The sequence below is a fragment of the Dasypus novemcinctus genome, chromosome 4 (assembly GCF_030445035.2).
Source record: "Dasypus novemcinctus isolate mDasNov1 chromosome 4, mDasNov1.1.hap2, whole genome shotgun sequence".
Classification (NCBI taxonomy): domain Eukaryota; kingdom Metazoa; phylum Chordata; class Mammalia; order Cingulata; family Dasypodidae; genus Dasypus; species Dasypus novemcinctus.
The window spans coordinates 162679207-162698503 of record NC_080676.1 but is presented as its reverse complement, the minus strand read 5'-3'; the positions used below and the strand labels follow the sequence as shown (position 1 = coordinate 162698503).

The 19297-nt window shown below is 50.2% G+C and overlaps 1 protein-coding gene across 5 annotated transcripts in view; it reads right to left on the bottom strand.

Annotated features, from left to right (window-relative positions):
* The window catches only part of BACE2 (beta-secretase 2), a 221883-nt gene that overhangs the window by 148741 nt on the left and 53845 nt on the right, over positions 1-19297 (bottom strand). For all 5 annotated transcript variants that reach the window (XM_071214980.1, XM_071214981.1, XM_071214982.1 and 2 more), the window contains exons 3-6: positions 10274-10490; positions 6672-6800; positions 5512-5646; positions 3792-3893 (exon numbers count right to left, since the gene is read on the bottom strand). In XM_071214980.1, the coding sequence (XP_071071081.1) occupies positions 3792-3893; positions 5512-5646; positions 6672-6800; positions 10274-10490 (583 nt within the window). The remainder of the gene's footprint in view (positions 1-3791; positions 3894-5511; positions 5647-6671; positions 6801-10273; positions 10491-19297) is intronic.

Below are 19297 nucleotides of genomic sequence, written 5' to 3'. Positions count from 1 at the left end.
ATGGCCATTTCTAGGGGACCTCAGGGCTCAGCAGGAAGCCTGGGTGCGGCGGCCTGAAGGTGTCCAGGTGGCCCTGTGTGCAGGTCACCTGGCCTGGTGTCCAGGTCAAATGCAGAGGATGGTCTGGACTCGACACACAGCTGAGGGCCCTGACACGGACAGGGTCAATACTATGGCCAGGAAAGCGTCAGCTCAGGAGAGGGGGCAGGGGGCGGGAGGGGCCAGCAGCCATCAGGGAGACCCGGGTGCAGCGGGCACAGGGCTCGGGAGGCTGGGGGGGAAGGTGCTGGGGAAGCCAAGGGGAAGTTGGGAAGGAAGACAGGGAGACTGGGCGCCATGCTGCCGAGCCAAGCGGGAGGAGAGCGGACGGGGGAGGCGCATGTCTTGGATAGCACCAGGGCCGCGTGCTACCCCACCAAGCGCCGCCCTACTACGTGCTGCCCTACCATGTGCTGCCCTACTATGTGCTGGCCCTACCATGTGCCACCCTACTCTGTGCTGCCCTACTGCATGCTGCCCCACCGTGCGCTGCCCTACCTGGTGCTGCCTGCACCTGCCATCTGAGGGCAGACAACCCGGGGACAGCCTGCCCTGGGGTCTGTTCTTCCATCTCAGAGATGCAGTGGTTCCTTTCGTCAAATCTCTAACTCTGGCGCTCATCTAGTTTTGCTTCTAGAGGAGTCGATGTGCACTAGGGGCTGCAGGGAGACGCTCCCCGCAGGGGGGACGGGTGGGAGCGGCCGTGTGCTGGTCCGCAGGTGCTCGGGGGGCCTGGGCCTGCACCGAGGCCACGGGGTGGGGGTGGGGGTGACGCTCTGCGGTGCGCCTCCATGGCCAGAGGCGGCGCTGGAAATGAGAGGCGTGGAGGGGCCGCGACCCTCGCCTGGTGGCCCAGCGGGAAGCCGCCCGAGAGCTAAGCCGTGTGTCCTCAAGACACGGCTTCCAAGCTGAGGTCGCAGTTTTGAAGCTGGGCATCATCTTAAAGCAGACACCATCCCGCTTCTTTTATTTTTTTATTTTTTGTCTTTATTTTTTTAATGCTACATTAAAAAAATATGCAGTCCCCATATATCCCCCACCCCCTCCCCCTACTCCTCCCCCCATAACCACAACCTCCTCCACCATCATGAGACATTCATTGCACTTGGTGAATGCATCTCTGAGTGCCGCGGCACCTCATGGTCAATGGTCCACATCATAGCCTCCCCGAGGAGGGCAGCGGGGCCCGGGGCCCACGTCTCCGGCTCGGCCCCCTGCGGTGCCCTGCCCGTGCACCCCACAAGCCCTGGGGAGATGTCAAACAGAGCCAGATGGGCCCTTCATTTCTAAAACCCCGTCTGAGCAGTCCCTGCCACGAGATGGGACCCGGCATTTTCCCTGTCCTTAATTCTCTGCAGCCTGCCCTGGCCCAAACTAAAAATACCCAACCCGAGAGAGAAAGCCCTGATAAACCCAGCAGATGAAAAGAACAAACCCTTAAAGAGAGTCACACAATGCACGCTTGTCGCGCTTTCCCTGCCCAAAACAAACAACCACCCCGTGTTCCTGTGTTCTCCTTCCTGGTGCAGGCACTGAAATCAGAGGATAATTTTAGACAAGGCAAACAAATTTCGTAATCGCGTTCCTGCTACCTCGTGGTGCTCTTACAGAGTCAGAGTCACGGTTGGCCCTCAGGTGGCGATGAGCTCAGGAGAGCCAGAGGTGGGCAGCCCCCTGCTGCTCCGAGGTTCTAGAAGGACTAGGGCAGGCGCCTGCGGGGGGGGGGGGGGGGGGGGTGGCAGCGCCTCATGTGATTCCCATGCCGGCACTTCAAACGTCTCCTCGGGACAGTCAAAAACAAATCATGTCAGAGAGGTCATGTAGTATTTGTCCTTCAATGCCTGGGTTGCTTCACTCAACATAAGGTCCTCAAGATTCATCCATGTTATCCCATGTGTTTGTACTGTATTCCTTCTCATAGCTGAGTAGTAGCTGCTGAGGGTAGGGAGAGGAAAGAAGAGATATGTGGGGCATTTTCAGGACTTGGAGTTGTCCTGGGTGGTGCTGCAGGGACAGATGCTGGACATTGTATGTCCTGCCATGGCCCACTGGGTGGACTGGGGGAGAGCGTAAACTACAATGTAAACCACTAACCAGTGCTCTAAAATGTATTCACCAAATGCAATGAATGTGCCACAATGATGAAAGAGGTTGTTGATGTGGGAGGAGTGGGGTAAGGGGGTATATGGGGACCTCCTATTTTTTTAATGTAACATTAAAAAAAAAAAGCAAAGAGAGAAAAAAAAATCATAATAATTCAGAATACTAGCTGTCAGGACGCTCATGCTGATATTGCCAAGGACATTTTACTCCTTGAGAAACCAGGGCTCCCGATTTGAAGGGTGGCCTGATTTGCAGCCAGCGTTCTCACTTGAAGGCACCGAATCCTCTGCCTGCCATTCCTTCCTGATCCGCCGGATATGGGAGTGGACCGGGCCTTTGCTAGGGTTTTGGCTACCGCCCTGCCAGGCCGCCGCCCGGTGGCCCTTTCATTTCCACGGGGTCTCGTGTCCTTCCTTGTCTACTTTCCCTCCATGTTCCTTAGATCGGCTTCTGTTCTTTCCATGGCAGAGTTTGGAGTTTGAAGTGTGGGCTTAACCGAAGCCCCCTCTGGCTCCCCGGGTTCCTGGCCTCCCTGCCATGGCCCGGAACAGAGCGGCGGCATGACATTTCGCCACCAGCCGTCTGCTGAACGTGGCCGTCCAGTGGAGGAGGGAGTCCCCAGCCCCACGCTGGCCTCAGGACAGAGGCTTTGTGCAGCCAGCGCTTATTTTGGTGACCTTGCAGGGACGGCGCTGGGGAGAGAGCTGCCCCTGAAAGCGTCCAGGATGCCCGAAGCAGCCCTGACTGTGCGCTGTGGCGTGGACGTCACGCAGAAGCACCTCTCTTCCTAAGTGTTGGCCCAAACCCTCACGAAACCCTGCAGCTGGAAGGCGGAGCTTCTCGGGGGGCAGGGGACCCCTCCTCGGGCGTCCAGTCGAGCCCCAGAGCTGTGCTCTCCCCCATGCCTGGGCCCACCCTGTTGTCCTGAACAGCCTGGAAGGTCGGTCCACCCTGGGAAGGGCACTGCCGAGGTCTCCAGGGTATTAAATTGTACTTTAGGAAAAAGGCCATAGAATCATCATCCAACGGGCTGATGGACCTTTCTCGTCCGTGACCCCATCACGTTCTCCTACAGAAATAAGAATCTAGCTCGGCATAGACGAAGGCCGGAGAGGAGGGCGATTTGGGGGCTGTTTTAAAAGCACTACCCTTATTTTTTATTTACTGTTGACTTTAATATAGTTAGATACCCACGTCTTTTTTCCTTAGCTAAAATAAAAATACTATGCCAGCTACACTGCAGGTTTAAATGAAGGGATTATTTGCAGATTAACATCAAAGAAGAAGATCCCAGATGTAATAAGGCATTGCTCTTTAAAATGCCCTCACCCCGCACCATCCTCAGCCAGAGAGGATTCGAGGGCACGGGGCAGCGTTGGAGTGGGGACCGTCCCCCCGTCCTCAGGGGACACCGTAGAAGGAACCGTCCCCCATGCCCTCGGGGACATCATAGTGGGGACCGTCCCCCGTGCCCTCGGGGACATCATAGTGGGGACCGTCCCCTGTGCCCTCAGGGACATCATAGTGGGGACCATCCCCCGTGCCCTCGGGGACATCATAGTGGGGACCGTCCCCCGTGCCCTTGGGGACGTCGTAGCAGGGACCGTCCCCCGTGCCCTTGGGGACACATCAGCGCCGCACAGACTCACCAGAGAGGTGCGGGCCACGGCCTCAACCACGGCGTCAAACACCTTCTGGGGCAGGCGCAGGAGCGTGGTGCCGCTGTCCACGATGGCCTTGTCCATGTTGTACTGGGGGAGAGAGGTGGGAGGGGCCGTGAGCGCGCGCCCACCACCGCGCAGCCGCGAGACGCGGGCCGGACGGCACCTCGTGGAGGCCACCGCTCATCGCGTGACCCCAGCTCTTCTGGCCCAACACTCGTTTAACGGGGAAGGAAACCGAGGCCACATCAACAGCCCTCCCAGCGCAGAGCTCTTCCTTACTCAGGGGTGCCCAATTCCTTCCTCAAGGAAGAGGGAGAGGAGTCACCCCTTTCCAGGTTGAAATGGCACATTCAGTATCATTCACCCAAGTCGCACTCAACGCTGTCACTGCACCCGTGCACAAGGAGGAGAAGGGCCGGCAATCTTACAAGACACCCCGTATCTACATCAGGAAAGAACCCGGAGCCACATCTAGCCAGGAAGGAGACAGCCCTGCCCCACCTCTAACGTGCTGTTTGTGACAGAATGAGGCAGCCCCACCCCAGCCACCCCAAGCACCGGGGACACGGCTGCACGGCGGGTCTGCCCAGGCGTGGAACAAGGCGTGGGTGGCTCGACCCTCCTGCTCTCGAGGCAAATCCCCCCGTGGCAGGGCCACACATACCAACCAGGTCACCAGAAATAAGGACCTGTCTTGGCTGTGGGTGGGAGGCGTTAATTATAAGAAAATGAAACCTGCCCATGTGTGAGTATTCTTTCCATACATTAAGTTACTTTCCATTTAGAAACAAACTTGTTTTATAAAAGGATTTCTGTAACAAGCTGAAACGTGGTGGGGGGCAGTCTGGGTTTTGTTGCTCGTCCTTTTATGGGGTGAGCAGCACGTTGGGTGGGCAGGATAGAACCACGAGAACCGATCTGAAAATCAAACCCTGACTATGCAGTTGCACACTCACACGTATGATACGCACACACTGTACACACAGGCTCTGCCCTTTCTCAAGCCCTCACAGGTGATCCTTCTACCGCTGGATTCTTTAATGGCAAATAAGTGCACTGTGACAGTATATGTATCTATGGCTTGGAGGAGACGCCATCACCATGGAACAGACCACCACGTCTTCACCCTCCCTGCTGCTGGCTCTCGGGGGGATCTGGGTGGGCGAGGAGGGAGGGAAGCATGTGGGTGACCATGGGGAGACGTGCCGCCAGGTGGGTGTCACCTCTGCACCCTTCACAGAAGCCTCCGAGGTGATGTCATTACACACCACCAATAAGCCAAGATGCTGCAAGAGTGTGCGGCGCGAGAGACGGACGATTCTTTTGATTCATTTTGCTGGTTTTCAGCCTCTTTCTGTCCCTCCCACGCTGATGGAACATTCGTTCATTTCATACCCCTACACAGTTTAGGGACCATTCGGCCAAGAGAAGGTGAGAGAGGTGAAGCTCCAAATCACCTTCCTCATGAGCAGGCATATGCTAATTTCTCTTATTAGGTCGAGGGGTTGGAAGAAAGCAACTTCCTTTTTGGGTGGGAGTGTTTTCATAGTTTCAAACTGACCACGTAAAAAGGGGTTTTATCTCTTCATGCATGCACCTGCGATAGGACATCTGATTTCAGGTACAAGGGCTCAGCTGTCAGATTTAAAGGACCAGGCACACACGGACGGACAGACAGACACAACAGAAGTCAGAGGGCACCTACTTCTCTGCAGTCCAGATTCAGGCTCTGCCCTCCGATTTCCAATTTCAGAATCTCTATCTGATAATACCACTCCTCCTTGACTGGGGTATACCAGATGTCCCCTGTATACAAACTTGGCTCAATTCCACCCAGGACCTGGGAAGGGAAACATTGACCCGAGTGAGGAGAAGGAACACCGAGGCCACACAGCTTTCAGAGGGTGGGCACTCCAGGGTGAAGCCCCTGGAGCCAGCACTTCCAGTTCCTTGTGAAGTTACAAAGCAAACACACACGCTTTACAATTCAACAGGGAACACTTTGGGAACATGAATCCCAGAGCCAAACACTATGCCCTGGTATAACTGAGCAGCTTTGGTGGTTGCCCTTATCTAAAGAAACTACAAAGGACTTCAGCTTCACAATAAAGCTGAAAGGCAATAAAAGTAGTTAACTGGGGAGGCTGATGATGGTTTAGTTGTCCAGAAGTCAAAGAGGGAAGCAGGACAGGAGAGCTTCCCTAGGCAAAGCTCCCTTTTGCAAAGCCAGAAACCAGAGCCCCACAAACCCCAGGCTGCTCTCCCCTGTAAGCACGGGCACTGTGAGCAAGGAAAGAGCCCGGGAGGGGTGCTGGGCCTGCCTCTCAGCACCCAGGGGCAAAGGCGGGGGCGGCACGCAGCTCCAGGGGCCTTCGTGAACATTCTCCCCGTCACCCGCTTCCTCCGACCTGTGCGAGCAGGTCCACAGGGGGCACACCAGGTCCAGTGAACTCTGGGGCTCTGTGGGTGGGTGCACGCGTGTGTGGCTGTGTGTTGAGAGAGAGGAGGCACAGGTGTCCCTGCTCCTAATGGGCTGTGGAAGGCCCCCCTTCAGCACCCTCGCTGCCCCTCACACACCTTCCCCGCACCCACAGACAACAGCCCTTTGCAAGGACAATCAAGAAAAGCTCTGGTCGAATCTGGGGGCAGAATGTGCATTGTCTTTGCAGATGACAGGGTGATTAGGAAGGACAGACCACTACCTAATTGTGCCCACTTTTTCTCCGGTTCCGCAAGGCTATCGGTGTTTTACGGTGTGGACGCACGCCTACGTGTCGAACCTTTCTGATCGGGTTCTTAATAAGGCAGAAGAAACGGCCCCACCAACTGAGATTTTTCTCCCGTTTAAGACTAAAAGATACCCACAAGACTACCTCCGTTGGTCCCAGGTCCAGCCACCGGCAATCCTGCCCCACACATCTGCATGGAGAAGACGTTGGGGATCTTGGCTTGCGTCACCAGGGAGTCAAAGAACGTCTCCAGGGAACTTGACGGCTGCAGGAGGATGGAAAAGAAGGGTAAGTGCTTCGGAATGGAGGGGCGCCCCACGCCTGAGAGGCAGTGCTCTTTTCCTCTGTGTTTCTCTGTCCAAGGCTGAACAGCAGACACAGTTGGGATAAGGAACCTGATCTGCGGCCCCCAGCAGAACTTCCTGCCACTTGGGGTTTCTCCTTCTGGCTTGTAAATTAGGTGATGTTTTTTGGAAGCTACTAAGACACTGCCCCATTTATCCTCAGGACTGCCTCGTGAGGCAGGCGTGGGGAGATGTAGAAGTGGGTTACCAAGGCAGGCGCTGGAGGCTAATCTTAGACACCTCATGCTAAGGAGAGCATGGTTTCTCTGGGAGCAGCCGAGGCTATTGCTTGCCTCTGTCGGCCAAAGTCGTCCACCAGGCAGATGAGAGAGGACTGACCCGGGCTGACGGTTCCCCCCAGACCTGAGCCCTGGGAAGCGGGGGCTTTATATCTGAGAGCTCTAAGCCCTCGGCTCAGATTTCCAGATTTCTTGGAATCTTGGTGAGAGTTCTGAGTGATGGACCAGGGCTGGGGGAGGCCTCCCAGGAAGGTTTCACACTCTGGTTTAGACTCTGGCTTCGAGAGGCAGTGGAGTTAGCCACCGAACTGTTCGTTTTTATTGTGAACTGCCCAGAGGACTGTAGGAACACAGCTGCTGTATGCCTGCTCCAGTCACCTGCGGTGACCATGAGCAATTCTTATTTATTATGGGTAGGGCTGAAAACCACGATGCCAGAGGGAGTCAGAGGAGAGATCCATTACCCAGCACACAGACACCTCCCTTGCTTCGTCCCTTTGTATTTAGCCTCCTGGCGCCGACAGGATTCTAAGGCAGAAGTTGGCCCAATCTCTCCCTGCGATCTCTGTTGAAACACTTTGTGTTTGTGTCACCGAATAAGGAAAAGTCCCCTCCCGGGATGGGGTGGGTCTGGGGCCTCTTCTCGGGGCAGCAAAGTAAACGTGGCCTGGCACTGAACGCCCGCTCGCAGCGTGTTTACCACACTTGCTCCTTTGTTTCTTGTCTGTAAAATGGGGGTAAATAAAAACCTCCTGGATGCATTCACCAAGTGCAGTGAATGTCTCATGATGATGGAGGAGGCTGTTGTTATGGGGGGAGGAGTGGGGGGAGGGGGTGGGGGGTATATGATGGGGGCCTCATATTTTTTGAATGTAACATTAAAAATATAAATAAAGACAAAAAAACCCCAAAAAACCTCCTGGAGCTGTTCTGGGGTGTACATGGGAGATACACCTGAAGTGTGAGGAGCGGTACCTGACGCACCAAAAGCTTCCACTACTGGTCTGTCAGGCGGCCCTTCACTAGGCGTGAGCTTACAAAACACGGCGGCCCGGGACCAAGCCCCCCGAGGGGCTGGTTCCATCGTCTGCAGTGGGACAGGCATGCTGTGGTGTGAGGAGCCACAGGTTGTGCCAACACACAGCATTGGTGGGAAGCAGCTGGCACCGACCAAGGGATTCCTTTCTCCGTGACCACCACCTAGCATTTGGCACAACTGTTCCAGAAACACCTTTGGACCCCCAACCCAGACCACCCTGGCTCTCACGCCAGGCCTGTTTCAGGCCGTACTCCTGGGAAGAAACCCCATTTTTAATCTTAATTCATTCCTGTGGGTGTGACCCCTTTTGAAGACCGTAAGCGGGACCTTTGGAAGGTGTTCTTTTTCATTAAGGGTCGGTCTAGCTGAAGGAGGCTGGCATTCACTCCGCTGTTGGAGGCTTTACGAAGAGAAAGCCCCATGGAGGAGCAGAAGCTGGAGTTAATGGAGCCCAGGGGAGACAGGAGAGGACATCCCGAGGGACAAGAACGCGAAGGAACCCAAGAACCACCCCCCAGCTTGAGCGCCGTCAGCTCCGGGAGGAAGCCAGCCTCCTAGCCTCCGAAACCAGGAACCGGCCAGGTCCTGTGGTTAAGCCTACCCTCTGGGAGGTATTAGAGCAGCCGAGAGAGTCCGGACGCCCAAAACACCCCCAAAGCAGTTTGTTTTCACCAAAGTCTTATGTGTTCTTAATGCCGGACTGTTCAGGTTTACTCCAGCATCTTCCAAATAATCAGCATAAAATCGGTCACACATCTTAACTTCCACGTAGTCACATAAAAAAGCATTTTTCCCAAAGTCCCGTTGCCAGTGAAAATGCATTTAGGACAGTAAATTATTACCAGTCTGCCAATCCCAGACTCAGCTCACGCACGGCGCTGAGAAATAGGGGCTCTTGGCCCGCCTGGGCTCCGCAGGCCCCGTCCCCGTATTTCTCGAATGGGTTAATATGGCCTCCCAAAGCCCCCTCGTGGGATGGTCGTGAGAACTGAGGGGTCGACACCTTGTCAGGTCCGCGGCCCGTGTCCAGAAGGCTCTCGGTAACTGCTCTTTCTCCTTGTGAAGCCACGGAGGGGCCTCCCTCCCCTGGACCATTTGCCAAGATACTCAAACTGGAACAAATGTTCCCACAGGGCAGCCAGACAGGCCTTTCTGGATCCTCAGGGGCCAGCGGCCGCTTGCCCCGCCCGGGCCCGTGTGCCCCCATCTCACTTCTCTCTCCTTCCACGCTTAGCTCTGGCTCCAAGTCTAACCCTGAGCAACGCTGGGCCGAGGTGTGGCGTCCAGGGTCAGGAGAGGCCCCCTGGGGCCCCCCTCGAGCAGTCACAAACCCTCTCTGGCCTCCAGGAGCCCAGGGGGCCCTCGTCAGGGTCTAGTCCTGGTTCTGGCAACACTTCACTTCCCGGTGGGAATTTCTCCAGCGTCCCGCCCACTGCACACAACGCTACTTCCTTCAGATGGGCCCCAAGGAACAAATATTTGGAGAACATCGGACTCTGCCCTTCCCTGATTTGTGAAGGTCCTTATGCGGCTTGGAGGATGGGTTCCAAACTTCCTCCTGGGCTCATCATGACGTCCAGGGGCCAGCAATCCCCAGGGAAGGCTTTCAGGTCTCCAAGGGTCTCCTCGGAGGGGCCCAGAGGGCAGGGAAGGCAGCGGGAGGCCCCGCCAGCCCGGCCGGGGACGTCTCTACCTCCTGCAGGACCAGCCCCACTGTGCGCTCCACCTCCACGCACGGGTACAAGTTTTTTAATAAGTGTGTGTTTTCTTTCAGTCCTACTCTAATGAAAACTCCTAAGCTAACACCACAATCAAAATGACTCCGTCCGTTACTCTTCTTAACTAAACGGCTAAAACTCACGTCAAAGCACAAAAAGCGAAGGCCAGTAGTATATCTTGCCAGGGGGGTTACAGAATTAGTGCTCTTTGCCTGAACTTTTAAAGAGGCCTAGAAATACCACTCATTCTGTGAACACCGGCCTATTCCAACCCTGGGACCCTCGCCGGCTATTAAGCTTACATGCGTCCCCAGCGGCAGCCCGGGCCCCCGCGCCACCCCTTTCCTGACCAGTTTTCAGCATCCCGTCCCCGGTACGTGGCTGACTTAAAGCATCACCTTGGCCAGGGCAGCGTAAGCAAGCCCAAGGATTCCATTCCACCTGATCCCAGGCAGAAAGAAATTCTCTGATTCAAGGATGGTGGCGACGTTGACCAGGAAAGTCCCGTTGAAGGCCTTCGGCATGGCGACCAGGTCCTCACCCACGAGGCCGGTCCAGCTGCCCTGCGTGTACTTGACCGTGACACCGAGGCCCTTGGTGCGGTACGTGCTGGACCTGGAGCGACAAGAGGAGAGACCGTCAGGACCGACGCCCTCTACGGAGCCACGTTCCCCGCAGCACGGAGACCAGACGGCCGGTCCCTGCAGCCGTGGTCCCGAACGAGGATGTCGCTGCAAACGAGCCCTGAGAACGAGCTGACTTTGCTCACTGCGTCTCCCCCTAGGGCCGGAGGAGTCTGGACGCAGCTCTCCCCTGTGCCCAGGTTCAACGCCGCGAGGTCGGGAGCTTGACGTACCTGCGCCAGCCTCTGGGGGCACAGCCGACTGGCCCGTGGCTCTGCAGGGACCCTGCTCTGCTGCTCCGGGACACGGGCCGGGGGCCAGCAGGCTCGAAGGGGGTCCACCGGCTCGCGCCAGAGCCGCCTGCGGTTCAGGGATGGTGGGAGCAAGGCGAGGAGTCGTGATCGAGCCGTGCCTGCTTCCAGAGGGCAGGCTTTTCATCAGTCCGGCCCAGGGCCCTGAGATAAGCCCTTGGCGGAGGGAGCCCTTGATTCGTATTCACTGGATGAATTTTAAAAATGAATGAACATGCTCACTTTCCACCTGGGTGCTGAGTTCAGCACCACCCCAGACAGACGCGGCTGCTGTCCTCCCATGCTCTGATATTGGTGCGTGGATTTGCGGTCTTTTCAGAGGTGGGTGAAAATGTCCATTTCCGGGCTCCCTCGCCAGTGTGGAGTGTCCTGGTATCTTTGCGGATAGGACACTGCCCAACCTCGTGTGCTACTCTTTCTATAACTTACCGTAGGGCTTTTGGGGTGTCCCGGTGTCTCGCGCCCCAGCGTGTCGTTAGCTTCGACCTCATGGCTTGGGTGGGAGCTCCCCCAGCTTCTCCTGAACATGGGGAGAGCCTGGACAAGGAGCCAGGGACCTCAGGAGGCAGCAGTGTTTCCCCGAAATCCAAGTCTAGGGGAGCAGGTATAGCTCAGTTGGTTGAGTGCCTGCTTCCAGGTATGAGGTCCCAGGTTCAATACCTGGGGTCTCCTTAAAAAATACGTATATAATAATAATCCACGTCTACCCAGAACCTTATTTGGAAATAGGGTCTTTGTTGATACAATAGTTAAATTAAGACAAGGGCATAGTAGATTAGAGGGCGCCCTCAGTCCAATGACCAGTGCCCATCTAAGAGAAAGGCGAGGGAGAGTGGGGGACACAGAGACACGCACGTGCAGGTGGCAGGCCCTGGGCAAGGCAGCTGCAAGCCAAGGAAGCCTCCTCCCCCTGAGCCTGCAGGGGAAGCGGGGCCCTGCTTTGGGACCTCGGACCTCCAAAATGGCGAGAGAATAAACTCCTCTTGTTTTAAACTGCCCAGTTTGTATTAATTTGCTACAGCTGCCCCAGGAAACTAAGCCATGTAGGATTACATGAACTAAGGGAATCTGGTTTGGGGTCAAGGAGTAAGTTAATTTGCAGTGACACAGAAAAAAATTTAAGTTAAGAGAAAAAAAATTGTATACATGGCAGAATCTTGAAAACAATTTATTACACTAAAACATTAGTGGTGGTTGCATTTGAGAGGGACTCTTATTTCATGGGTAAGACCGACCATATTTTCTGCACATGTAATTTTTTTTTTTATATTCAGGAAAAATAAGATGTTATTTTTAAAATGTCTGGAAAACAAAACTTATAGAAATTTATTTTACTCTAACTTCACGATGGGATTATAAAATGTTCAATAACTCTGACATTAATTGCAAATACTTGAATAACTCAATTACCCAGGTTGAGGTCAGACTCTGTAGATGAAGGCTCCATGGCACGGCCCCACTCAAGAGTCCAGCCGTGAGTTTGGGGCTCCCCAGGGCCACCCTCACCTCTGAGAAAGTGGCTACAAATTCAGGAGTGCCACCCACACCCTGGAGTTAGATAATTCCAAGAACAACTCACAAGAACTCACTGAAAGTACTCTATAGGTATACCTCGGAGATATTGCAGGTTCAGCTCCAGACCACTGCACTAAAGCAAATGTCACAATAAAGCAAACATTGCAAGAAAGCAAATATCCCAAGAAAGTGAATCATGTGAATTTTTTGGTTTCCCAGTGCATATAAGGGTTTTGTGTACACAATAATGTAGTTTACAAACCGTGCAATAGCATCATGTCTAAAAACAATGTACATACCTTCATTAAAAAATACTTTATTGGTTAAAAATGCCAGTTATCATCTGTACCTTAAGCGGGTCATAATCTTTTTGCTGGTGGAGGGTCTTGCCTTGGTGTTGATGGCCGCTGACTAATCAGGGTGATGGTTGCTGAAGGTGGGTGGCTGTGGCAATTTCTTAAAATAGAACAACAGTGAAGTTTGCTGCATGGATTGACTCTTCCTTTCATGAAAGATTCCTCTGTAACATTCAGTGCTGTTTGATAACATTTTACCCACGTAGAATGCCTTTCAAAATTGGAGTCAATCCTCTCAAACACTGCTGCTGCTTTATCAACCAAGTTGATGTAACAGTCTGAATACTTTACTATCATTTAAATAATATTAACAGCCTCTTCACCAAGAGTAGATGCTATCTCAAGACACCACATTCTTGGCCTCTCTCTAAGCCAAACTCAGCATATAAATGCACTACCTTCCTCCCTGGCATGGGACATGACTCCTGGGATGAGCTTCTCTGGCACCAAGGGATTATTACCAAATGCCAACTTTTCATTTGGAAAAAGACCTTGACCAACAGGTGGAAATGTTAAATACAAAGGAGATTTTATGGCTAAGAGATTTCAAATGGGTCTGGAGGCCATTCTAGAGGTTATGCTTATGCACATCTCAGTAGGATCATTGACTGCCACAGTAAACAGTGGGGCTCCTGAGGGCTCTAGAGAGATCTAGACACTATAGGCAGGGCAGACAATCTCAGGAATTTGGCACCATGCCGTGGACCTTACTTTGGAAAAATGCTCCCCTATGTAACAGATTTAGACACATTTATAATTTCCCTATACATGGCTCTTCTGCCCCTTTTATTTGAACTTATAATTAGCACTATACTCATTAAATATATGTCCCAGAGACTTAAATTTTCAGTCTGTTCATGTGTTCGTTAAGCCCTGAATCTCAGCAGAATTGCAACATCTACACTCCAATTCATTGGATAACCTAGGATAACTAACAAAAGGATGATGATGGACAATGCCCATCCCAAAAAAACAGAGAGTTTCTACAACTGCAAGCAAGCCAGTTCCATCCATCTGCCCCATGGGATCTAAGACCACTCCTAATTAGAAGCAGAACAGGCATTACCACCTCCAAATCCTCAAGATTGAGGAATGAACAAATATAAGGAGGGAACGCAATTATGGACTAAAGTAGACATTATTATTAGAGCAATGGAAGAATTTCTGTCATTGATATAAAGGCAGTGGCCACCAGAGGTTCTGAGGGAAGGGAAAGGGAAGAACAGGTATAACATGGGGCATTTTTGAGACACTGGTATTGTCCTTCATGATTGCAGTGATGGACACAGATCATTATACATTTTGTCAAAACCTATAAAATGCTGCAGAACAACGTGTAAACTACAAACTATCCACCATGGTTAATAGCAGTGCTTCAATATGTATTCATCCATTGTAGCAAATGTAGCACACTAATGAAAGATGTTGTTAATGGGGGAAAGTGTGGGAAAGGAATGGGGTGGAATAAATGGGGATCCTATATATATACATTTCTTTTTTTTCAGGAGGTATTGGGGATTGAACCTAGGACCTTGGAAATGGGAAGCAGGTGCTCAACCACTGAGCTATAGCTACTCCCCAGTGAGAGTTGTGTTTTTTTCATGTTTGTTTGTTTGTTTTTATTTTGTTTTTAGGAGGTACACAGTATCAAACCCGGGACCTTGTACATGGGAAGCAGGCGCTCAACTACTTGAGCTACATCTGCTCCCCTCCCTATATTTTTTATGTAATATTTATGTAATCGAAAGCTTCTTTAAAAATAAAAAATTTAGAAAGAAATCACTTTCCTTGCTCATCCATAAGAAGCAACTCCTCATCCATTAAAGTTTTATCATGAGTTGGCAGCAATTCAGTCACATCTTTAAGCTCCACTTCTAATTCTAGTTCTCTTGCTATTTCCACCAAATCTGCAGTTATGTCCTCCTCTGAAGTCTTGAACCCCTCAAAGTCATCCATAAGAACTGGAATCAGCTTCTTTCAAACTCCTGTTAATGTTGAGATTTTGACCTCCTTCCATGTATCATGAATGCTCTTAACAGCATCTATATTGTCTAGAATAGGTAATCCTTTCCAGAAGTTTTTTTTTTTAGATTTTTATTTTTATTTATTTCCTCCCCTTCCCCTCCTCCCGCTCTGCTGTTTTTGCTGTCCGTATTGTCTTCTCTTCTCATTTTCTCTCCTATAGGATTCACTGGTTTCGATCCTGGAGACCTCTGATTGGGAGAGACGTTCCCTGTCCACTGCGCCACCTCAGTTCCCGGTTTCTGCAGTGCTTCGCCTTGACTCTCCCCTTGTCTCTCTTTTTATGTATCATCATCTTGCTGCGTGACTCATTTGTGCGGGGCACTGGCTCACCATGCGGGCATCCATGTGGGCACTGGCTTACCACGTGGGCACGCTTTCTCTTCTTCTTTTTCACCAGGAGGCCCCAGGGATTGAACTCAGGTCCTCCCGTATGGTAGGTAGAAGCTCTATCAGCTGAGCCATATATGCTTCCCTCCAGAAGGTTTTGATTGACTTTGTCCAGATCCACCAGAGGAATCACTGTCTGTGGCAGTGATAGCCTTATGAAATGTATTTCTTAAATAGTTAGACTTGAATGTCAAACTGACTCCTTGATACGTAGGCGCAGAATGGATGTTGTGTTAGCAGGCATGAAAACAACAATAATCTCATTATACATCTTGGTATATTGTCAATGAGTAGTAATATTTTGAAAGGAATTTTTTTTTTTTTGGAAGCAGGAGGTCTCAACAATGGACTTAAAATATTTAGTAAACCGTGTTGTAAACAGATATGCTCTTGTGTCCAGGCTTTGTTTTTCCATTTATAGCGCACAGGATGAGTAGATTTTGAATAAATCATAAGGGTCCTAGGATTTTCAGAATGGTAAATGAGCACTGACTTCAACTTAGTCACAAGTTATAGTAGCTCCTAACAAGAGAGTAAGCATGAATTTTGAAGCTTTGAAACCAGACACTGACTTCTCCTTTCTAGCTATGAAAGCCCTAGAAGGCATCGTCTTCTAACATAAGAACGATTCATCTATATTGAAAATCTGTTTAGTGTAGCCACCTTCATCATTTATCTTAGCTAGAGTTCTGGATAACTTGCTGCAGCTTCTACATCAGCACTTGCTGTTTTACCTTTTGTTCTTTGATGTTATGGAGATGGCTTCCTTCCTTAAACCCCATGAATCAACCTCTGTTGGCTTTAGACTTTTCTTTTGCAGCTTCCTCACCCCTCTCCGCCTTCATAGAATTGAAGAGAGTTAGGGTCTTGCTCTGGATTAGGCTTTGGCTTAAGGGAATGTGATGATTGGTTTGAACTTCTACCTAGACCACTGAAACTTTCTCCATATAAGCAATTAGGCTATTTTGCTTCCTTATCACCTGTGTGATCACTGGAGTAGCATTTGTAATTTCCTTCCCTGACCGGGCTGTTGTTCCCCCCATAAGGGGGAATGTTCTGGATATTTTGATGCCACTTGAAGAGAAATGAGAGGCAGCTGGAGGAACACTGACTGGGTCCAAGTAACAGTTTGGCAATTTATTAGCCGTGTGGCCCTGAGTGAAGTTATTTTAACCTCTCTGTGTCTCAGTTTCCTCAACCGAAAAATGGGGATAATACAGTACCATATCTCATGGGGGGTTATGAAGAATAAAAAAGTTGATACAGGCATAAAGACAGCAAGGTAAGATGTTCCGGTGTTCTGTTACCCCACAGAATTTTTAAAAATTAGCAAAAATTGGCAGAGCCATTTTCCTCAAAACTCTGGAGAACAGTTCTATTGTTCCAGTAACTGGGCAAGTGCCAAATCAAGAAAATGCAGCTTTAAAAATGGTAGGCTAAGTTCATGGGGCCCTCGCTAGCAACATGGTAGCCACAAAGAAAATGTATGAAAAATACTTACAGGAAGTAATGAGAAGGGACTCAAAATAGCACAAAACAAAAAAAATCAAACAAATATAAAAGGAGGCATTAGCAGAAGAACTGAGGGATGAAAAAGGTACAAGAATTAGGAAGCCCAAATGGCAAAATGGCATAAGAAATTCACGCATTTTCATGGATTAAACTCTCCTGTCAAAACGCAGAGGTTGGCAGAATGGGTTTAAAAATAGCATGATCCAACTATATGCTATTTAAAAAAGACTTTCCTTAGAGTCAAAGACACAAGCAGATTGAAAGTGAAGGATGGAAAATGTACACCATGCACGTAATAATCAAAAGAGACCTGGGGTATCTATACAAGATCAGATAAAATAGACTTTAAGTCAAAAACTGTTATGAGGGGCAAAGAAGGTCACTATATATTGATACAGCAATCCATTCAACTGGAAGACATAATATATATATGTACCTAATGGCAGAGTCCCAAAATATATGATACAATTATTGACAGATTTGAAGGGAGAGATGGTTTGGCATTATAGTAGGAGACTGTAGCAGTTTGGTATTATTTATGAATTCCAAAAATAGATACTGGATTATGTTTGTAAATTGGTCTGGGTATATTAGATTGTATTGGATTCAGAGGTTTCACTCTTACTTGGTTAAACTGTTATTAAGGCTTTGATTGGGTGATGTCAGTAGGATGTTGAGTCCCCACCCCTTTGGTGGGCAGGGACTCACAGAGAAAATGACATGGCAGGGGAGAGAATTACGGAGTTTTGTGCTGAAGCCCCGGGAAGAAAATACACAGAGAAGCAGATACATGAGGGAAGAGAGAAGACTCCATTGGACATGGCAGAGGCCCGAGGAAGAGAGACAAGCAGTTTACCTGATAGTCTACCTTGTGGAGATAGCTGACCTTGTGGAGAGAGCAGAGCAGCTGAGCCCGGAGAGAAACAAGCCCAGGGAGAGAAATGAGATGCATCCCAGCCTACAGCTGCAGAAGCTGGGACCACGGAGCCTTAAGAGGAAGAGGAAGGGAAGCCTGAACCCTTGCAGATGTCGGCAGCCATCTTGCTCTAACACATGGCAACAGACTTTGGTGAGAGAAGTAACTTACACTTTTTTGACTGGTAACTGTAATATTCTACCCCCAAATAAATACTCTCTGTAAGAGCCAACAGATTTCTGGCATTTTGTATCAGCTCCCCTTTGGCTCACCACTTGGGCACTCGTGTGGGTACTGGGCTCACGTGTGGGCACTTGGCTCACCACACAGGCACCCAAATGGGCACTCGGCTCACCGTGTGGGCACTGGCTCTCCACGCAGGCACACTTTCTCTTCTTCTTTTTTACCAGGAAGCCCCAGGGATCAAACCTGGGTCCTCCCATATGGTAGCGGAGGCCTTATCACCTGAGCCACATCTGCTTCCCAACAATGTATTCTTAAACAACTACAGGGTAAACAAAATCACAAGGAAATATCTTGAGGTGAGTGAACGTGAAAAATACAATATGCCAAAACTTATGGGATGCAGCAAAGGCAGTGCTGAGAGGAAAATTTATAGCTCTAAGTGCTTAAATTATAAAAGAAGAAAGATCTCATATCAGAGAACTTAGCTCATACCTGGAGGATCTAGAAAAAGGAGAGAAAACTATTCTCAAAGTGAGCAGAAGGAAGAAAACATATCAAAGATCAAAGTGGAGATAAATGAAATAGAGAATTAAAAACAAAAAAGAGAAAACCAAAAGTTGATTCTTTGAAAAGATCAGTAAAATCAATAAACTTTTAACCAGGCTGACAAAGGAAAAAGAGAGAAGATGCAAATAACTAAAATTAGAAATGAAAGGGGGGGCATTACTATCAACCCCACAGAAATAAAAAGCATATTAAGGGAGGCAGATTTGGCTCAACTGACAGAGTATCCGCCTACCACATGGGAGGTCCAGGGTTCAAACCCAGGTTCTCCTGGCCTGTGTGGTGAGCTGGCCCATGCGCAGCGGTGAAGCACGCAAGGAGTGCTGTGCTACTCAGGGGTGTCCCCCGCGTAGGGGAGTCCCCCACACAAGGAGTGCACCCTGTAAGGAGAGTTGCCCCATGCAAAAAAAGCACAGCCTGCCCAGGAATGGCACTGCACACATGGCGAGCTGATGCAGCAAGGTGATGTAACAAAAAAGAGACACAGATTCCCAGTGCCGCTGACAAGAATGCAAGCAGATGAAGAAGAACACACAGAGAATGGACAGAGAGAGCAGACAATGGGGGGGGGGGGGGCGGGAACGGGAGAGAAATAAAAAGTAAATCTTTAAAAGCAAAGCATATTAAAGGTTAAGATAACCAACTGTAAGTCAAAAATTAGATAAACTAGATGAAATGGGCAAATTCCTAGAAACACACAATCTACCCACACTGACTCAAGAATAAACAGAAGATCTCAACAGATCAATAACAAGTAAAGAGATTGAATCAGTAATCAAAAGCCTCCCCAAAAAGGAAAAGCCCAAAGGCCAGAGGGCATCCCTGGAGAATTTTAGCAAGCATTCCAAGAAGAATTAATATCAATCCTGATCAAACTCTCTCAAAAAATCCAAGAGGAGGAAGCACTGCCTAACTCATTATTTGAGACTAACATCACCCTAAATCCAAAGTCAGAAAAGGATACCACAAAAAAAGAAAATTATACACCAATACCCTTATGAATACAGGTGAAAGAATCCTCAACAAT